Source organism: Pelophylax lessonae (genome assembly GCF_965119305.1).
Source record: "Pelophylax lessonae genome assembly, chromosome: 1".
Taxonomy (NCBI): domain Eukaryota; kingdom Metazoa; phylum Chordata; class Amphibia; order Anura; family Ranidae; genus Pelophylax; species Pelophylax lessonae.
Window position 1 is genome coordinate 541287555 of NC_138768.1, and position 19934 is coordinate 541307488.

Here is a 19934-nt window from a genome sequence, read left to right on the forward strand (position 1 = left end):
AGAAGTCTTTGAGGTATGTATGATACAATCAGTTAAATGGCATAGCAGGACTAACCCATACTTCCGGGAAATCGCATATGTATGGATAAGTATGTCCAATGTTAAGTGTCTGGGGCAGTGTGATATGGCACACAGAGGTGCCAAAACAAAGCCTGTCCGTGTATCACTGGCGGCGTTTTAATTCTATTACTTTGGTTTTATACCTTGTATCTGTTTTTCTGTCTGTTTTGCATTGCATACTTTGGCACACTATTATCCACTGATGTTTTTTAATATATTGAATAAAATTCTAATTTTATACTTATTGGATGTGTGGTACCGTACATAGTCCCACCCAAGGGGGGTTTTTCTTGCTTTTTGTATCAAAATATGGACGATGGCAACCTACATCCTGGGTTCCGAATAGTTGGGGACTTTTCTATATAACAGATAATCTGGTTCACTAGAGGTAGCTCAACTCCTGGTGCCCCCTTGATGGCTGACGAAGGCCACTGTCAAGGCCCTGTCTGACTACACCCCGATTGGGTGTCTCTCAGAAGTGGGGGTCCAGTGCTGCAGGGTCAACCTGACTGCTCTGAGCACTAAGATGTTGATAGCGATCTTAGTTTTCCTTGATTTGAACACTCCTCCCTAGCCTTGCATCTATTGTGATAACTTTCCAATGATAGGTAAGGAATGATTTCCTGTATTGTACAATTAAGACAATATTTTTGTAAAATAGAATACATACCAAAGTCTACCCTTGTCAATATGCACTGCATTGGATGGTCAGTTGTATGCCTGGTCGTCGTTGCACCACTTTCATAGCAAGATGCACACAAATCGTAATCGTAGCAAATTAAACACTTGTATCGTCGGCCTCTGAAGTTTCCTTTTAAACATGCATCGCAGCTGACACCTGCACAGAAGAAAGAAAAAATGAAAGTTTTTTAAGAAATAAATGTAAACGGTTTGAAATACGAAGCATTGGGTTCATGTCACTCTACTGATTCTAGATCCACTCACCTTCTACGGTGTTACATATGCCCTGACCAGACAAGAAACATGCCACTCCCTTCATGCTTTGAAATTATACAGTGCTTAGGCAAACAAAGGAATGGCTTATTAGGTAGAGTGGTCATTTATTTGCCCGTGCGACATGGGCCTTAAGGCTCGTACACACTTTAAGAAAATCAGGCGAACATTTTCGTTCAAAGAATTTTCATACGATTTTCGTATAGTGTGTACAGAACTTTCTACAGATGATTCAGAATTTTCATACGAAAATTCTCAAAGGGACAAACTCCAAAATTTTTCTCATACAGGAAAAAACTAACGATTTTCATTTAATGTGTACTGTTTTCGTACAATTTTTATACAAGAAAAATCAGAAAAGAAAGACCGATCAGAAACAAACAAGAAAAGCCTTTGTCATACAAGAATGATTTGTACGAATTTTCGTTCATCGGTACCAATTTGCTGTGATACAACGAGGAAAATCAGACAGACAATAGTTCGCCCGATTTTCTTATAGTGTGTACCCCACTTTTGGCTGCTTTCACACTGCTGCAGTGCTGGTTTCCTGAGGTGCGCAGCTGACCTGCATGTTTGCAGCTGTGCTTTCCCATTGAGTTATATTGTGTCCCACGTGTTGGTGCGCTTTCAGAAAGGGTACCAAACACGCAGTACACAATATACTCCATGCCAAAGTACAGCCAATCCGCTCCAAACACAAGCGTAAGCTATACTGCACCCATGGTGTGGGAAAACAGCACCGCAACAGTGTGAAAGCAGCCTTAAAAGATAAGATGGGCTGTTAACCCCTTCCCACTACCGCCTCCCAGTGGATTGAAATGCCGGGAGATGGGCATTCTGATTATGTGACTGCTGTGATTGGCTGTCACAGCAGTCACATGATCGAAAGCTCCCTATAGCAAATATGCATTGGGAGTTTATTGTGACACTTCAGTTACTAGGTCATGAGCATGCAGGGAGCGTGCTCTCAGCACAGTAGACTGTTCACATATAGCAGCATATATGTGGCCATTCGGCGTTAAAGCCTACCTGCCAAGAGGCTTCATTATATGCGTGCGGCCAGAGGGAAGAGGTTAAATCAAATTTCACATGCTCACAAAAACCACAGACAAATTAAAGAATAATTTGTGTTTCACGAGAGCATTCCGTTAACTTCTAACAGCATAGTTCTCGATATTTTGAGATATTATTGCAATATTTTATTTTAACGTATCTTCATATGACTTTTAGACCCCGTTCACACTGGGGCGACGCTACTTCCCGGGGTGACCTGTGAAGTCGCGGCGCGCTGCTCGCACCGCGACCTCGGAGCGGCCAGCACGGACTTCATATAATTGAAGTCTATGCAGGTCGCTCCTGGTCGCCCCAAAGAAGCTCCGGACCCTTTTTCTAAGTTGGAGCGACTTGTTTTGCTCCTATTAGAACGGGTCCGCAGCTTCTCTATGGAAGGCGACCTACGGCGACCTGTCAGGCGACCAGGTCGCCCCAGTGTGAACGGGCTCTTACACACTTGTTGCACCATACAATCATTTGTGTATAAAGATTTGCAAATTATCCCATAGCGGGTATACGGATTTCATGGAATCAGTCAGTCAATATCTATAGTCCAAGAAACTTTTCTTTAGTGCAGAAGGGTTAGAAACGTTGCAAGGTTTTTATTGCTATGTCCCAACTGGACAGTTCTATATCCAGGTGTGTTTTCAGGGTCACCAGAACTAGTGTCATCATTGGAAGATTTCCCCTCTATTGGCATACTAAAGTAAACCAAAAGTTTGGGATTTTCTTTTACTTTCACTATCAATAATGGTAAACAGGACAAATAGAGAGGGTAAATCTCTCCAATGGGGACACAGACAGCAACAAAAACTGATAGGTGTTCTATTCCCTCTCTACTGTAGCCAAAACTAAATAGTTACATTTTAAGTTTGTTTTTGTTTTTTCTCATAAAAAGGTTTTGTTACCCTTCTGAAATGTTACCAGGATTATGTATGTTAAAGGAGAAGGCCAAAGCTCTTTTAACCCTACTTTTTCTGGGGGTCACAGACGTGCACTTAGTTCTGCACTCCTGTGACCCCTTTTCAGCCAACAGCAGGCTAAAATCTGCTGTCAACTGACATCACTCAGCTGGTCCAGACTTTGGAGGGATCCCAACTTTAAAGGAGAAGTTCACCTTAGGAGCATCGCTGCTACTTCCAAACAACTCAGGTGAATAAACAATGAAGAGCGGCCTCAGCCTACATGTCTCCACCAAACCACACAACCTGATGCTTTCCGTCCTGCCCACCCTATGATTAAGCCCCAGTGGGTGGGACAAATTGCATTAGGGTGTGTGGTTTGGAGGCGACATGTAGGCTAGGCTGCTCTTTCTCGTTTATTCCCCTGGGCTTGTTTGGAATATTGTCAATCTTTTCCCCTTTCCATTAACATAGCAATATGCTTTCACCTCTACTTTGAGCAGCGCCATAAGCAATCAAACAGGACACCTTTAGCAGCATGTTACACACATATGTGCACCCCAAACACGGAAGACACGCAGCAGTCTACAGGCAAAATGTCCAACCTGCCTGTGCTACCCGTCTGCAGTGAATCTACTGTGGGCAGGTAGCAAGTAGTTAAAACAACAATCAACACTTGAGCAAACTTGAAATAACTCCCAAATCAGGAAGGGGGGAGTTAACAAATCGCATATTGGGTACAATATAGTATATTACGCTATAAGGCTGACAATTTACACAGTACTTTACATATAAAGTGTACATTCTCATTAATCCCTGCCAGATTTTTCCTTGCAGTTTGAGGAAAATGCTGAAAGCAAGGGAAAAACTGGATTTTTGTCTTACTGTAAAATCCTTTTCTCTGATGTTAATTGACGAACATAGCTCCATATCTTCTTTGACTCTGGGGTTATGCTGCTCTCCATAGGAGTAGGACTAGGTGGAAACAAAACTTGACTACACCCCTAGGGTCATCCTAGGGGGTATACTTTACACTTCCTGCTATAGGACTTCAATTTGTAACAAGCAGTGTCAGAAGAATACATAACCCAACTCAAATTAGAGGGGTGTTTGCTGTGTCCTTTAATGAACATCAGAGAAAAGGACTTTACGGCAAGACAACATTCCAGTTTTTTCTTTTGTTCATTGGCGGTAGAGCTGCACGATTCTGGCCAAAATGAGAATCGCGATTTTTTTTGCTTGGAATAAAGATCACGATTCTCTCACGATTCTCTGTGTAACATCTTTTACATTATAAAAAAAATTGGGATACCTTTACGGTTTTATTTTTTTTATTTTTTTATTAAAGTGTATTAATTGCGTTTGAAAGACTGCTGCGCAAATACAGTGTGACATAAAAATTTACAACAATCACCATTTTATTCTGCAGGGTCTCTGCTAAAAAAATATATATATATATATATATATAAATGTTTGGGGGTTCTAACTACTTTTCTAGGAAAAATAAACTGATTTAACTTGCAAGCAACAAGTGTATAAAAAAGGTTTAGTCTTTAAGAGGTTAAACTTCCTTCCTCCGGCAGAGGGAAAGAAAAGATACAATGTAATCATTTGTGTTTACAGTTCAGTGGGAGACTAATGCTGATAGGCTTTTGCGGGAGGCTCTTTTTTTTTTTTTTTTTTTTTTTTTGACAGCTGCTCCCTCATAGTTATGTAAAGAATCAAGCAAGTGTCATGTTAAGATCGTCAGGGGGAGTGAATCGCGATCTCAATTCTGTTACGATTAATCGTGCAGCTCTAATTGGCGGACATCACTCCATATCTTCTTTGACTCTGGGGACATCGCAAAGCAGTGTCAACATGAGAAGTGGGAAAAGCACAGCAATGCACATAATTCCCAAAAAGGGCTAAACATAGCCAACCAGGTAAACCAGGAGCTCAACACCTTGAAAGAATACACCCTCAAGAGGCAGGAGCCTCTGCAACAGCAGCCTGAAAAACCTTGCGGCCGAACGCAGCATTTGCTGATGCTAGGACATCCACCTTGTAAAACCTGGTGAATGTACAGTGCCTTGCGAAAGTATTCAGCCCCCTTGAACTTTGCGACCTTTTGCAACATTTCAGGCTTCTAAACATAAAGATATAAAACTGTAATTTTTTGGGAAGAATCAACAAGTGGGACACAATCATGAAGTGGAACGAAATTTATTGGATATTTCAAACTTTGTTAACAAATAAAAAACTGAAAAATTGGCCGAATACTTTCGCAAGGCATTGTATGCACAGATGACCATGTGGCCGCCTTGCACACCTGAACCACGGACGACTGATGACAGAAGGCTCAGGAGGCACTGAGCGCCCTCATAGAATGCGCCTTAAAAGGGAACAGAGGAAGTTCACAGATATTTTCAAACGGCAGTCTTTGAAGAACCGACAGAACCAAACAGATCCCACCGAGGTACCAGAGACCTTACCAGACAGTTTGTAGCCAACGGTCGTTTGAAAACGAATTTGCCAAAGCAGAAATCTGGCCCTTGATGGTGACCAGAGCCATACGTTTATCTACACCTTGTTGTATAAACTCCAGCAGACGGGACACCGAAAAGGAACAGATAGAACCCCCCCCCCAAGAATCACACCAAGAAATGTATGCCCTCCAGACTATGATAAATCTTTCTAGAAGTAGAATTCAATTTTCTAGCTTTTAACAGAGTAGGAGTCACCATATCCGACAACCCTCTGTCCTTCAGTTCCTGGCTTTCAATAGCCAGGTTGTTAAAGCCAGCGACCATAAAGCAGGATGGAAGATCGGCCCTTGAGACAAAAGATCTTCTCTGAGAGGGAGTCTCCAAGGAACATAGGCTAGAGGCCTTACGAATCCTGCGTATCAAGAATGACGAGGCCAGTCTGGAGTCTCCAGAATGACTGGAATCCCTTCTGCCTCGATTCTGCGCAGAAGCCTCAGCAGAAAATGTAGTGGATGAAAAGCGTAAATCATACGATACTGTCCCTCTGCGGCGTCTGCCAAGGGATCCCGAGATCTTCCCACAAACTTCTGAACCTTCTGGTTGAGGCGGGAGGCCAACAAGTCCACATTGGGAGTCCCCCACCGGAGACATAGTTGTTGAAACCCTTCCGGATGAAGAGACCATTCGCCCGGTCTCAGGGCCTGCCGACTGAGGTAGTCCGCCTGCCAATTTTCCACTCCTGGAATGTGCACAGCAGAGAGGACTGGAACATAACGTTCTGCCCACCTTAAAATGCCGGCAACTTCTCTGGTAGCCAGGGCACTTTTTGTGCCCCCTTGATGATTGACATCTGCCAAAGCCGAGGCATTGTCTGACTGAATCCTTACCGGATACCCCTGCAGACGATCTGTCCACTAGGACAGGCAAAGCCTGATCGCCCGAAGCTCCAGGATATTAACTGGCAGACTGGACTCCTCCCGAGTCCAAACCCCTTGAGCCAAATCAGTGCTCAAGACACCTCCTCACCCAGACAGGCTGGCATCCATGGTAACCACTGTCCAGTACAGGGGGAGAAAGGACTTCCCTTGTCGAAGTGCCGGGGAACGGAGCCACCAAAGCAAAGATCCTCTCGTACCCCGACTCAACAGGATCAGTTTGTCAAAACAGAGGATTCTTGTTCCATTTGGCAAGAATCTCCTTTTTGCAGAGGCCTGGTATGAAACTGAGCAAACAGAACCGCCTCGAAAGTGGAGACTATCAAGCCCAGCACTTGCATGCACGTCCTAAGAGACGATCAGCGGTTGGACAACAGGAGCCGAATCGCATGCTGCAACTTCAGCAGTTTTCGCCCCTGGGAGAAACACCCTGGCTGAGGCTGAATCCAAAGTCAGGCCCAGATAGTAAGCTTGTTGGATGGAGTCAGAGCGGATTTCTGAAAATTCAGAGTTCGCACAGTGATGTCCAGATCGTCTTTTAAGACAGACGGAGACTCTGCTCTCAGAAGGAGATCGTCCAGGTACTCCAGTACTGCTATCCCCCTCTGCCTGAGCAAGGGTAACACCGGGGCCAACACTTTTGTGAACACCCGAGGAGCTGAGGTGAGACAAAAAGGTAATGCCAAGAATTGATAATGTTTCTCTCCCACGGCAAAATGAAGAAAACCCTGATACCCTACATATATTGGGATATGAAGGCAAGCGTCCTTGATATCGAGAGAGGCCAGAAAATCCCCTTGATGAAGGGATGCCACCATTGTGCGAATAAACTCTATTCCAAATTTCTGAACCCGCACAACGCAATTCAGGGCCTTGAGATCCAAAATTGGACGGACCTTGCCTTCCTTCCTGGGAACAGTAAACAAATATGAATAGAATCTCTGAAAACTTTCCAACTCTGGAACCATGACAATTACTCCCTGTGACAGTAGATCCTGCACCGCCCCATAAAGGCCCTTTAGCTGACAGGCACAAGTTGGAAGGAAACAACCTTGCCGGAAGTGGGGACCGAAACTCAATCTTGTAACCGAACCGAATCAACTCGTGGACCAATTTGTCTTGAATGAGCAAGGTCCACGGGTTTGGAAAAAGTGAAGAAGTCCCTCCACCCCAGATACGCATGAGGGCGCCCCTTCAGGCAGAGGAGGGCTTGTCTGCGGAACTAGTGGAACCCGCTTTTGACTTACCAGCACAGGGTCTCTTGGGACCTCCCGCAAAGGTACGGGTGGACTTTTGTCCCTTTGTTCTGCGCGCCCGGGGAATGAAAGGGCCGTTTGTGAGCCGAGAAGAAAGGACAGCGTTTACGACGAGGCTCTTGGCAACCTGTGGAAGCAGAGTACTCTTACCTCCCGTAAGACCTTTAACGATCTCTTCCATAAAAGCACCGAACAAATGGTCTCCTGCAAAATGTAGATCAGTCAGCACCTTTTTGGAAGCCTAGTCAGCCGACCAGTACTTCAACCAAATCATGCGGAGGAGCATCACTGCAGTCACAGACACTCTGCCAACCAACAGATACAGGCACTCTGTCAACCATAGATTTACTGTAGCCTCTATATCAACAGATCCGCCAACTCAGTAGGACGTTGATCCCCTTCCAGATCCTGGCGTAGTAGCTTTGCCCAATTCGTTAAGGTCTGGGAGACCAAGGTGATGGCAAACACCCGCCTCAAATTTGAAACCACCACAGGTGACAAGGTATCGGACCAGAGCTTCAGCTTCAGTCCACAGGGTCCTTAAAAGATGAGGAATCTTCCACCGGAAGGAGCGTGGCCTTATTTAATCTGGAAACCTGAGAGTCCACCACCGCTGGAACTGTCAGCTTCATCAAAAGAGACTCCTCAAAAGGATATCTCCTGGCGAATTGCGTCGGTATTCCAACCATGCGTTTCAGGGATCCCCACCGACTAGCGACAAGCTTGTCGAAATAAGCAGGAAAGGGAAATACCTTAGTCCCCTTGGACGGCCTACAGGTGCCAAATTGCACCGACGCAGCAGAAGCTGTGTCCTCCAAGTTTAAAGTTTCCCACAATGATACAATCGGTGCCTCCACAAGCGCCCTTTTTTGCGCGGCCTTAGTGGAAGAGGAACCATCCTCACTGTAAGAGCACTCAGGGTGTGTGGACTCGTGTCCACGGCGACCAAATCCACCTCAGACTCTGAGGAGGCAGAGGATACAGGTGAGGGCAGAGGGCGCTTCTTGCTAGACCGCTTTTGAAAAGCCATATCAGCCTTTGGTACAAGTGACTGTGGGACCACTGTCATGGCCGCCAGGGCAGACCGAGACCCAGAGGGTGCTGCAGCTTCTGTGAGTGGGGTCAGTAGGCATTAGCTTCTCCAGGGACTCCATGATTAAATCAGAGGCCACCCTTAAAATGCAAGGAAAAAAATAAGATAAAAACGTTTTTCTTTTTTGCAAAAAACCCCGGACTGCAAGACCCAGCGCACCAGCGGCGCTGCTATAGCAGAAGAGGGAGCTGTATACCCGCAGGGAATAACCACCTATTCAGGGCTGGACACAGAGCGCCAAGCTGCTTGCCATGCTGCGATCAGAAAAAGAGGAGGAAGCGTCCACCGCCGCATCACCGCTCCACAGGCTACAAGAATATGGCCGCTGCATTGACTTAATTTGGGAAACTCCAAAAACATTGCCGCTGGACTACACAAACATGGCCGCCGAAGCTGAACACAGCCATCCACAAGAAAATGGCGGCACAGCGTGGCACCCAGGGACCCATACAGGTACTTCTAGTCCACCAGTGGGGCCCTCACAAAGACCCCCCTTGCAGCCAATCGCCGCAGGAACCTCAAAAAGCGAGTCGCCGGTGATGCTCTCCGCCTCCCTCCAGCCCATCACCAGGACACCCCACACCCAATACAGCCAGTGCACCCCGAGAGGGGACTAAGGGGGGGGGGTAGGTGAGAGTGACCAGTACAGGGGAACCCCGCTGGGGGGGGAACCATGAGGGAAGGAAGGGCACAAACGGGGCCTACCAACCTGAGGAATGGCCCGCGTCCACCCTAATATTTCCCCAGAGGAGAGGGGGGACACTACTCACCCCACCTGTGAAAACGAGCGGGCACCACTCCTGACAGTCCACCACGCCATCTTGGAATAGATGCACACCTTATATATAAAGTGGTATTAAAGAGTGTTTTTTTAAAGTAGTGCATGCATTTGAAGTGAATGGGCTCAAATCCCACCACACATAAAATCGCACAGGAATGCACAGTGTGTTCCTGTGCAATTCCTGGTGTAAACTCATAGAATGTCCCCAATCTGGATGAAAGAGCACAGGAGCACCTATGGACAGCAGAACTGTTAATAGGGAGAAGTGTTAGCTGGAGTTTGGGTTCAACGTGTTAGTGTATCTAAATCTGCTAGTACATATAACACTTTTTAGGCAATAGCAAGCAGTTTTTCCTTTTGGGTTAAAGGTTTTACAAAAATAAATAAATGCTGATCATTGTAAGCACTCCTGTCATGGTTCATCCCAAGCTTTTAATTGCTACATCTGGAGAACACTTTGTTCTGTTAAAAAAAATAATAGACCTACTGGTCAGATCACCAGGTAATTAGAAAGGAAAGAAAGCCTGAACAAGAAAACGAATGCAGCCATCACTAATTGGCAATCTGCAATTTAATAAATGTTTGCTTTTGGGTTTAAGCCCTTGTTCACACTAAATTCAGCTTTGAAATCGTGCAGCTTCACTTGAAATCGCATGATTTTAAAGCCACGTATCACTATGACTTCAGGTGCGATGTCGTTGACATCTGTGCAATTTCATCATCATGCACAGAGGTCTATGCAAGTCGCACCTAAAAATCACCAAAAACAGTGCAGGAAATCTTCTTTTTTCAAATCGGTGCGGCACCGCACCAATTTGATTGATTCCATTGCCAACAATAGGGTGCTACTTATGCGATTTTGACCTGTCAAATCGCATGATAAGTTGCACCCATGTGAACGGGGACTAATACGACTTTAGGCATTCTGAACTAAAAACAATATGACCAAATCAATGTTCCAACTTCCTATACCAGCAATGTGGATTACCCATAGCGGTTCTATCCTAATCTTGTACTGCTGGATATACATAAGTATCTCTCAGCAAAAGCCACTAAAAAATAAATGGAATATCTTCTGGCACACAAAATATTTCATTTGTCAAACTGAACTTGTTTTAGACACAATTTTCTTCCAAGTTCTTAAAAGATGCAGACCAACAGGTTATGAATGTGTTTTGCAGCGTTTGTTTCAGCATGGCCATGGAAACTCTCAGCCCAGCAAATGCTAGGGAAACAAAAGTCCTTACCATATTAATGATGCATCTGACAATTTCTACAGCAGAGAAAGCAAGCCCAGACCAGTTTCCAAGCAGCAAATACACAAGCCACAAGGTCTCAGTTACAGAACTGCTTTATTTATTAATCTCACAATCAGTGAAAGTGTTCAGGGTTGTCAGACAATAGCAACATAAAACCAAAATGGCATCACTGGAAATATTTGAAAACCGTTTTATTATACAGTAATGCCAAATAGGAATTGTTAACATGCCCTTAGATAATTGGCAAACTTCTAGGAATACATACACAGGATAAGCTTTGCGACAGTATTCAGCATACAGATGAAATGCCAACATATGTGCTTTTTAGAGGGCATTTTAAGTGCCAGTTCACACATGTGATGCGGGAACCCTTCGAATCCACTGCGGGTCCCCACATAGCACTCAACTCGCACGCAGTTCACACTGCCATATGCAAATCGCTGGGGGTGTCAACACAAAGTTATCGACACCCTTAGATCAGTTTGCATATCACAGTGCGAACTGTCAGTTCGGACAAGAATCGGATTGCATAGGTGTGAACACCCATGCTTCTGGTGCGGACCAAAAAAAGGGTCCTGTGGGACTTTGGCCCAAATGTGATGCAAATTCAGCCATGCAATCTGTATGGCTGAATTCACAACGCACGGACATCGCATGCGATTTGCAGAGCAGTGCGCTGCGAATCACATGCGATGTCTGACATCGCATATGTGTGACCAGCACTAAAGAGACTACCAAGGTTTGCCCTTCAGAATGGCCTGGCAATCAGCTAGGACAAGAGTTTGGGAGGCCAATGAAGGCATGTACTGGCACTTCTAGATGTCTGCCTTTAAAAATGCAGCAGCTTTTTTTTTTTTGTTTCAATTTCATGAGAGTCTTAATAAAAAGGGTGAAATATGTCTGTTTTTTTTTTTTTAGTAATAATTAAAAACAAGAAATTTGTCTGAGTACCTTAAGCAACACATTCTTTAACTGCACTTTTTTCTCCAGGTTAACAAACCAAATAAATGTTAAAACCAGGTCACCCTTCATTTGATCTTACTGGAGATGGATCTGAGGTGCAAAATCCAACTGCTCCTCCACGTTGACAAGTTTGAAACTACGGCCAGAATATAACCCATAATACTTTATGATAATCTGTATAAAAACCATGCAACACTCCACTGAATGAGGCGTTTCAACCACTAAGATCGTTATCAAATACATGGGATATAACGTCTCGTTCAGAGAAGCATTTTTCTAACTACCTCACTGGATTTTTTATTTTTTGCTAAGCAAACGAATAAAAGACAGAAAACTTTTAAATAAAAAAACAAAACATTTTGCATAGTTTGTAAAAGAAATTAGCAAACCGGTAATTTTTCTCCTACACTAATATGCGCTGATGAGGCTGCACTGATGGGAACCGATGAGGCGGCACTGATAATCAGTGCCCTGATTATCTGCAAGGGTCCTTTCACACGGCGGTGTGTCCAATGAGGTCCGATCTGCTCAGCGGGGGATCGATTCGCCGATCCCCGCGGAGCAGGCTGATGACAGCTCCATCTCCACTCTGTGTGCGGAGACAGAGCTGTCAGATTTCCCGCTGTCCTCTATGGGGAGATTGGATGAGAACGGACCGCCTGTCCGTTCTCATCCGATCCGATAGACAGATGGAAAATAGGGTTTCCATCTGTCCGGATTTTGTGGATAGGATCGGAAGCGGATACCAGCGGGTGTCAGCGGAGATGTCTTCGCTGCCCCAAAGGGATGCATGGAGCATCCGATCAGGTCCGCCTGAAAAACTGACAGGCGGATCTGATCGGATCGTTCATGTAAAAGGACCCTTACAACGTCTTTTAACACAAGCTGGTTATTGGCTCTCATCTCTCCTTACAATGTTAGCGTGAGGAAAGAAAAGACAATAACTGGCTTGTGTTGACATCAGTGATCAGATGTCATTAGACACAGCTGATCAAGTGGCGATTGGCCCTTCACCCCGACCTGTGATCAGCCAAGTCTGAAGGACTCGGCTATCACTAAATGCACCGCCCACACGCTGCAGGGGGAACGAAAGATCACCGGACGATGACCCTCCCAGCAAAGTAAGCCCAGGTGTAGCCATATTTCGCCTATAGCGCAGGCGGGAAGGGGTGAATGTGGTTCTAAATGGTAAAACTTTTTTTTTTACCTTAATGTATTCCCTGCATTAAAAGTATAAAAAAAAAAAAAAAAACAACACAACATTTTGACCCTTGTTTTGCCACACCCTCAAAGTACTCACTTGAGTCCTGTATCAATCTAGCACTGTGTCGGTCTACCCGTCTTCTCTCCTTTCTCCCTGTTCTCACAAGGTTGGCTGAGCGCAGTGTGAGCCATTGGCTCCTGCTGCTCTCAGTCAAATCCTGTGAGCAGACAGCGGGAGGCGGGGCCAAGCCATGCGATGCGTGTCAATACACACACAGCCCCGCTCAGAATTAAGCCTGCCCACAAAGCAAGTGCTTGCTATGGGGGAAGACACAGAAGAGGAGGAGACAAGAGAAGAGGAACTCCAGAAGAGGAAGTTCAGGACTGTTCTGAGCAATACAGGGAGTGCAGAATTATTAGGCAAATGAGTATTTTGACCACATCATCCTCTTTATGCATGTTGTCTTACTCCAAGCTGTATAGGCTCGAAAGCCTACTACCAATTAAGCATATTAGGTGATGTGCATCTCTGTAATGAGAAGGGGTGTGGTCTAATGACATCAACACCCTATATCAGGTGTGCATAATTATTAGGCAACTTCCTTTCCTTGGGCAAAATGGGTCAAAAGAAGGAATTGACAGGCTCAGAAAAGTCAAAATTAGTGAGATATCTTGCAGAGGGATGCAGCACTCTTAAAATTGCAAAGCTTCTGAAGCGTGATCATCGAACAATCAAGCATTTCATTCAAAATAGTCAACAGGGTCGCAAGAAGCGTGTGGAAAAACTAAGGCGCAAAATAACAGCCCATGAACTGAGAAGAGTCAAGTGTGCAGCTGCCAAGATGCCACTTGCCACCAGTTTGGCCATATTTCAGAGCTGCAACATCACTGGAGTGCCCAAAAGCACAAGGTGTGCAATACTCAGAGACATGACCAAGGTAAGAAAGGCTGAAAGACAACTACCACTGAACAAGACACACAAGCTGAAACGTCAAGACTGGGCCAAGAAATATCTCAAGACTGATTTTTCAAAGGTTTTATGGACTGATGAAATGAGAGTGAGTCTTGATGGGCCAGATGGATGGGCCCGTGGCTGGATTGGTAAAGGGCAGAGAACTCCAGTCCGACTCCGACTCAGACGCCAGCAAGGTGGAGGTGGAGTACTGGTTTGGGCTGGTATCATCAAAGATGAGCTTGTGGGGCCTTTTCGGGTTGAGGATGGAGTCAAGCTCAACTCCCAGTCCTACTGCCAGTTTCTGGAAGACACCTTCTTCAAGCAGTGGTACAGGAAGAAGTCTGCATCCTTCAAGAAAAACATGATTTTCATGCAGGACAATGCTCCATCACACGCGTCCAAGTACTCCACAGCGTGGCTGGCAAGAAAGGGTATAAAAGAAGAAAAGCTAATGACATGGCCTCCTTGTTCACCTGATCTGAACCCCATTGAGAACCTGTGGTCCATCATCAAATGTGAGATTTACAAGGAGGGAAAACAGTACACCTCTCTGAACAGTGTCTGGGAGGCTGTGGTTGCTGCTGCACGCAATGTTGATGGTGAACAGATCAAAACACTGACAGAATCCATGGATGGCAGGCTTTTGAGTGTCCTTGCAAAGAAAGGTGGCTATATTGGTCACTGATTTGTTTTTGTTTTTGAATGTCAGAAATGTATATTTGTGAATGTTGAGATGTTATATTGGTTTCACTGGTAAAAATAAATAATTGAAATGGGTATACTGTATATTTGATTTTTGTGAAGTTGCCTAATAATTATGCACAGTAATAGTCACCTGCACATACAGATATCCCCCTAAAATAGCTAAAGCTAAAAACAAACTAAAAACTACTTCCAAAAATAGTCAGCTTTGATATTAATGGGTTTTTTGGGTTCATTGAGAACATGGTTGTTGTTCAATAATAAAATTAATCCTCAAAAATACTAATTTGCCTAATAATTCTGCACTCCCTGTATTTAAAAAAATGCCTTTAAAACCGCTTTAACAAACATCACATTTGTACTACCCCCACAAGTAGCAAAATAAAATTTTTGGCTTATTGTAAAATCCTTTTTCTGGAGTACAAAGGAATACAGGATGAAATAAGTAGGTAGATTGGAGTTATGCTGCTGCATTCAAGAGAAGAGAAGATTAAAGGTTAATTTAAAAAAAATAAACATGTCAAACTTACCCGCTGTAATAGTTTTGCACAGAGCAGCCCCGATCCTCCTCTTTTCGGGTCCTCTGCTGGTTCTCCTGGCTCCTCATCTTCAGCCAGTGCCCCCAATAGACATCCGCTAGCTCAGGGGTCACTGTTGCGTGCCTGCTCCAGAGCCCCACTCTATGTGTCCATAAGACACACAGAGTGGCAGCTCGACCCCCGCTCTGCTTTTTGACTCTTCGGCTGTGATTGACAGTAGCAGACAATGCATCCCTATGGCCCATTCACACACTGCGCTTAGAAAAGTTTTCATAACATACAAGAAAAATAAAGTTAACAGTGCCCAGGAGTGATGTATCGCAACTATCTGTATATAAACGCAGTAAATCGCAGTACAAAAAAAACAGTTGCTATACAAAAGGCAAAAATTTACTACCACATATAAAACGCAATATAAAAATGTGAGTAATCTTTGTGCCAGGAGTGTTGAAATTTCAAAATAACAAAACATGCTTTAACCAGCAGCAGAACAACCACCCGTGTGAAAGGGACCTTAGAGTAATCTGAAATCTTTGGTCCCTATAGACAAAAGCATCTCCAAAACAATTTAATTTTCCTTACTAGCTTACATACTGAGATGATGCAAAGATTTATGAACTGGGCGATTTATACTTAACCACTTAACCCCCGGAAGATTTTACCAACTTCCTCACCAGGCCCTATTTTATCGATTCGGCACTGCGTGAATTTAACGGACAATTGCCTGGTCGTGCGATGCTGTACCTAAACGAATTTGACGTCCTTTTTTTCCCACAAACAGAGCTTTCTTATGGTGGTATTTGATCACCTGTGCAATTTTTTGATCATGCGCTATAAACAAAAAAAGAGCGACAATTTTGCAAAAACAACAATATTTTTCACATTTTTTTTATATGAAATTCCCCAAAAAAAATGTAAATCAAAATTTTTTTTAACATTTTAGGCGAATTTGTTTTCTGCTACAAATGTTTGGTAAAAAAAAAAAATAAATAAAATCGCAATAAGCTTATTTTGATTGGTTTGCGCAAAAGTTATTGCGTTTACTAACTGCGGGAAAGATTTTTGTCATTTTTGTTGTTTTTTTTTTTAATGAGTAATGGCGGCGATCTGCGATTTTTTTTGCGGGACTGCGACATTGCGGCGGACAGATCGGACCCTTGACTGACATTTTTGGCACTTTTGGGGGTACCAGTGACATTACTACAGTAATCAGTGCTATATATATGCACTGTTACTGTAAAAATGACACTGGCAGGGAAGGGGTTAACTTTATTGGAGAAGGAGGGTTTAAGTGTGTCCCTAGGGGCGTGTTTCTAACTGTGCAGGGATGTGGCTTTTCATGTAACAGCAGAGATCTACGATCCTACATAGCAGGACCGTATGATCTCTACTGTTACACAGGGGAGAATGACAGGCGGCTTTGTTTACATTAGCCACCTGCCTTTCTCCCTCTGTAACTGACGATCGCGAGTGACCGGCGGACATCGCGCGCTCGCCCCCTATTGGCTCGCAGGCGAGTGACGTACCCATACATCACTTTGCCTGCACGGGGCTGACCGCCGCAGTATATGTACTTGCGGCGGTCGGCAAGCGGTTAAAATCAACGACAGGAGAAGCTCTAGACTGACATTGCCCTAAAACTTCATATTTTAGAATGCTTCTTGAAGGTTAAAGTGACAGGATTCCTACATTATTAATAATCACCTGTAACAGCTCTGCATTTTTAGTGAATGTTTTTTATTGCTTAACATTTTATAGGCAATATGAATATTATTGCTATCTATCTATAAGAGCTAGAAATTGATATCTATTAAGTATCTTATCTAGACTTAAAATACCGTTTCACTGTAAAACTGGCCTTTTAAATAATGTTAATTAACCACTTCTGGACTGGAAAGGTTTTACCCCCTTAATGACCAGGCCATTTTTTGCGATACAGCACTGCGTTACTTTAACTGACAACTGCGCAGTAATGCGATGCTGTACCCAAATTTTTGTCCTCTTTCCCCACAAATAGAGATTTCTTTTGGTGGTATTTAACCACTTCCATACCGAGTCATGTAAAATGACGTCGGCAAAGTGGTTGTCTAGATCCGGGCCGCCGTCATATGACGTCGGCCCGTTCTAGCTGCTACTGCGCGCCCCCGGCGGCGCGCAGCGGCGCGATCAGGGATGAGGCTCGTCCCTCGGACATAGCCCATCACTGATCAAGGTAAACAGCCAATAGAAATTGGCTGTTTACCACGTGATCGGCTGTGTCAATCACAGCCGATCACATGAGCGGCTCCAGCACGAGCCGCTCGTTCTCTCTGCATTGCGCGCCCCCGGGGGCGCGCAGAGCAGCGATCGGGGACGAGGCTCGTCCCTCGGACAGAGTCGATCCCCGATCTAGGTAAAGAGCCAATGAAATTGGCTCTTTACCACGTGACCGGCTGTGTCCAATCACAGCCGGTCACAAATGTCAACAGAGAACACGGTAACTAGCTGTCACCGTGTTCTCCTCCTCACACACTGATCCTGTGTGAGGAGGAGATTGTGGTAACAGCTAGTTACCAATTACAGTGCACCCCAACTACACTGATTGCCCCCCCCCCCCAATAAAGAGCACCTGTCACTAGCCCATCAAAGTACCCGAGTACCTGTCATCAGGTACTCAGATGACAGGTACTTGGGTACTCTGATGGGCTGGTGACAGGTATTCGGGTACTCTGATGACAGGTACTCAGGTACTCTGATGACGGATACTCTGATGACAGGTACTCGGGTACTCTGACGGGTACTCGGGTACTCTGACGGGTACTCGGGTACTCTGATGACAGGTACTCGGGTACTCTGATGACAGGTACTCGGGTACTCTGATGACGGGTACTTGGGTACTCTGATGACAGGTACTCGAGTACTCTGATGACGGGTACTCGGGTACTCTGATGACGGGTACTCGGGTACTCTGATGACGGGTACTCGGGTACTCTGATGACAGGTACTCGGGTACTCTGATGACGGGTACTCGGGTACTCTGATGACAGGTACTCGGGTACTCTGATGACGGGTACTCGGGTACTCTGATGACAGGTACTCGGGTACTCTGATGACGGGTACTCGGGTACTCTGATGACAGGTACTCGGGTACTCTGATGACAGGTACTCGGGTACTTTGAGTACCTGTCAACGGAGTACCCGTCATCAGAGTACCTGAGTACCTGTCACCTACCCATCAGAGTACCCGAGTACCTTCCACCTGCTCATCAGAGTACCTGACGCCTGAAGTACCCAAGTACTTGCCGCCTGCTCATCAGTACCCATCACTACTCATCAGTACTCATCAGTACCTATCACGTATCAGTACTGATCATCAGTACCCATCAGTACAGTATCACCTATCACCTATCAGTCAGTGAGTACTACTCATCAGTACCTATCACCTGCCTGTCACCTGCCTATCGGAGTACCCGAGTACCTGCCACCTGCTCATCAGTACCAGAGTACCTGTCACCTGCCCAACAAAGTACCCGAGTACCTGTCACCCTTCATACAGCCACCATGTCCAAGTCCAAAAAGGTTTATATACGTCCTCCGTTTAAACCTAAATACCGGTGTTATGGCAGCAGATAGCTGCCATAACCCTGGTATTTTTTTAAACGGTGGACGGTTGGCTTTCCGATAAGGGTGGTCCCAGCGGCGGATTCGCCGTGGGATCACCCTTCCGGGATGGCGGAAGAGGCGCCCCCCCCCTCCCAACGCGTTCCGGTCCTTTTCCCCGCTTACCGGACCCGCCGGCAGCGGGGAAAACGATCCGGTCCCGAATCCTCACAGACAGGATGTCGAGTGAGGGCAAGCTTGCCCTCACTTGACTCTATGGTCTTGGAGGACCGGAGCTACGGAAAATGTTGTTGCCTAGCAACCGGTTTAAAGGTCCTTTTTTTTTTTTTTTTTTCATTTTATATTATAATTATTTTTTTTTTTTTTTTTCTATTTTTTAGTGTACTTGTGAGATCTGAGGGCTTTTTGACCCCAGATCTCACAAAAAAGAGGTCCTGTCGTGCCTATTTCTATTACGAGGAATATTTACATTTCTTTTAATAGAAATAAAAATGATCAATTTTTTTTTTTTTTTTAAACGGTGTAAAAATAAAAAATAATAAATAAAATAAATAGTAAAAAAAAAAAAAAAAAAAAAATTAAAGCGCCCTGTCCCCGTTAGCTCGCGCGCAGAAGCGAATGCATACAGAAACCCCGCCCACATATGTAAACAGTGTTCAAACCACACATGTGAGGTATCGCCGCGATCGTTAGAGCAAGGGGAATAATTTCAGCCCTAGACCTCCTCTGTAACTCAAAGATGGCAACCTGTAGAAATTTTTAAATTGTCGCCTATGGGGATTTTTAAGTACCAAAGTTTGTCGCCATTCCGTGAGCGTGCGCAATTTTGAAACATGACATGTTGGGTATCTATTTACTCGGCGTAACATTATCTTTCACATTATGGAAAAAAATTGGGCTAACTTTACTGGTTTCCTATTTTTTAATTAAAAAAAGTGAATTTTTTCCAAAAAAATTGCGTTTGGAAGACCGCTACGCAAATACGGTGTGATAAAAAATATTGCAATAATCTCCATTTTATTCTCTAGGGTCTCTGCTAAAAAAAATATATAATGTTTGGGGGTTCTAAGCAGTTTTCTAGCAAAACAACTGATTTTAGCTTGTAAACACCAAATGTCAAAAATAGGCCTAGGCAAGTGGCTAGGATGCATGATGATGCTCCTTGGATGTTGGGCCCCTCTATATGGCTAGGCTGTGAAAAAGTCTCACAC

The 19934-nt window shown here is 44.6% G+C and overlaps 1 protein-coding gene across 1 annotated transcript in view; it reads right to left on the reverse strand.

Moving 5' to 3' along the window:
• Positions 1-19934, reverse strand: part of KCMF1 (potassium channel modulatory factor 1) — a 146110-nt gene that overhangs the window by 64556 nt on the left and 61620 nt on the right. The window contains exon 2 of the mRNA XM_082243256.1: positions 731-898. Coding sequence (XP_082099382.1) covers positions 731-898 — 168 coding nt within the window. The remainder of the gene's footprint in view (positions 1-730; positions 899-19934) is intronic.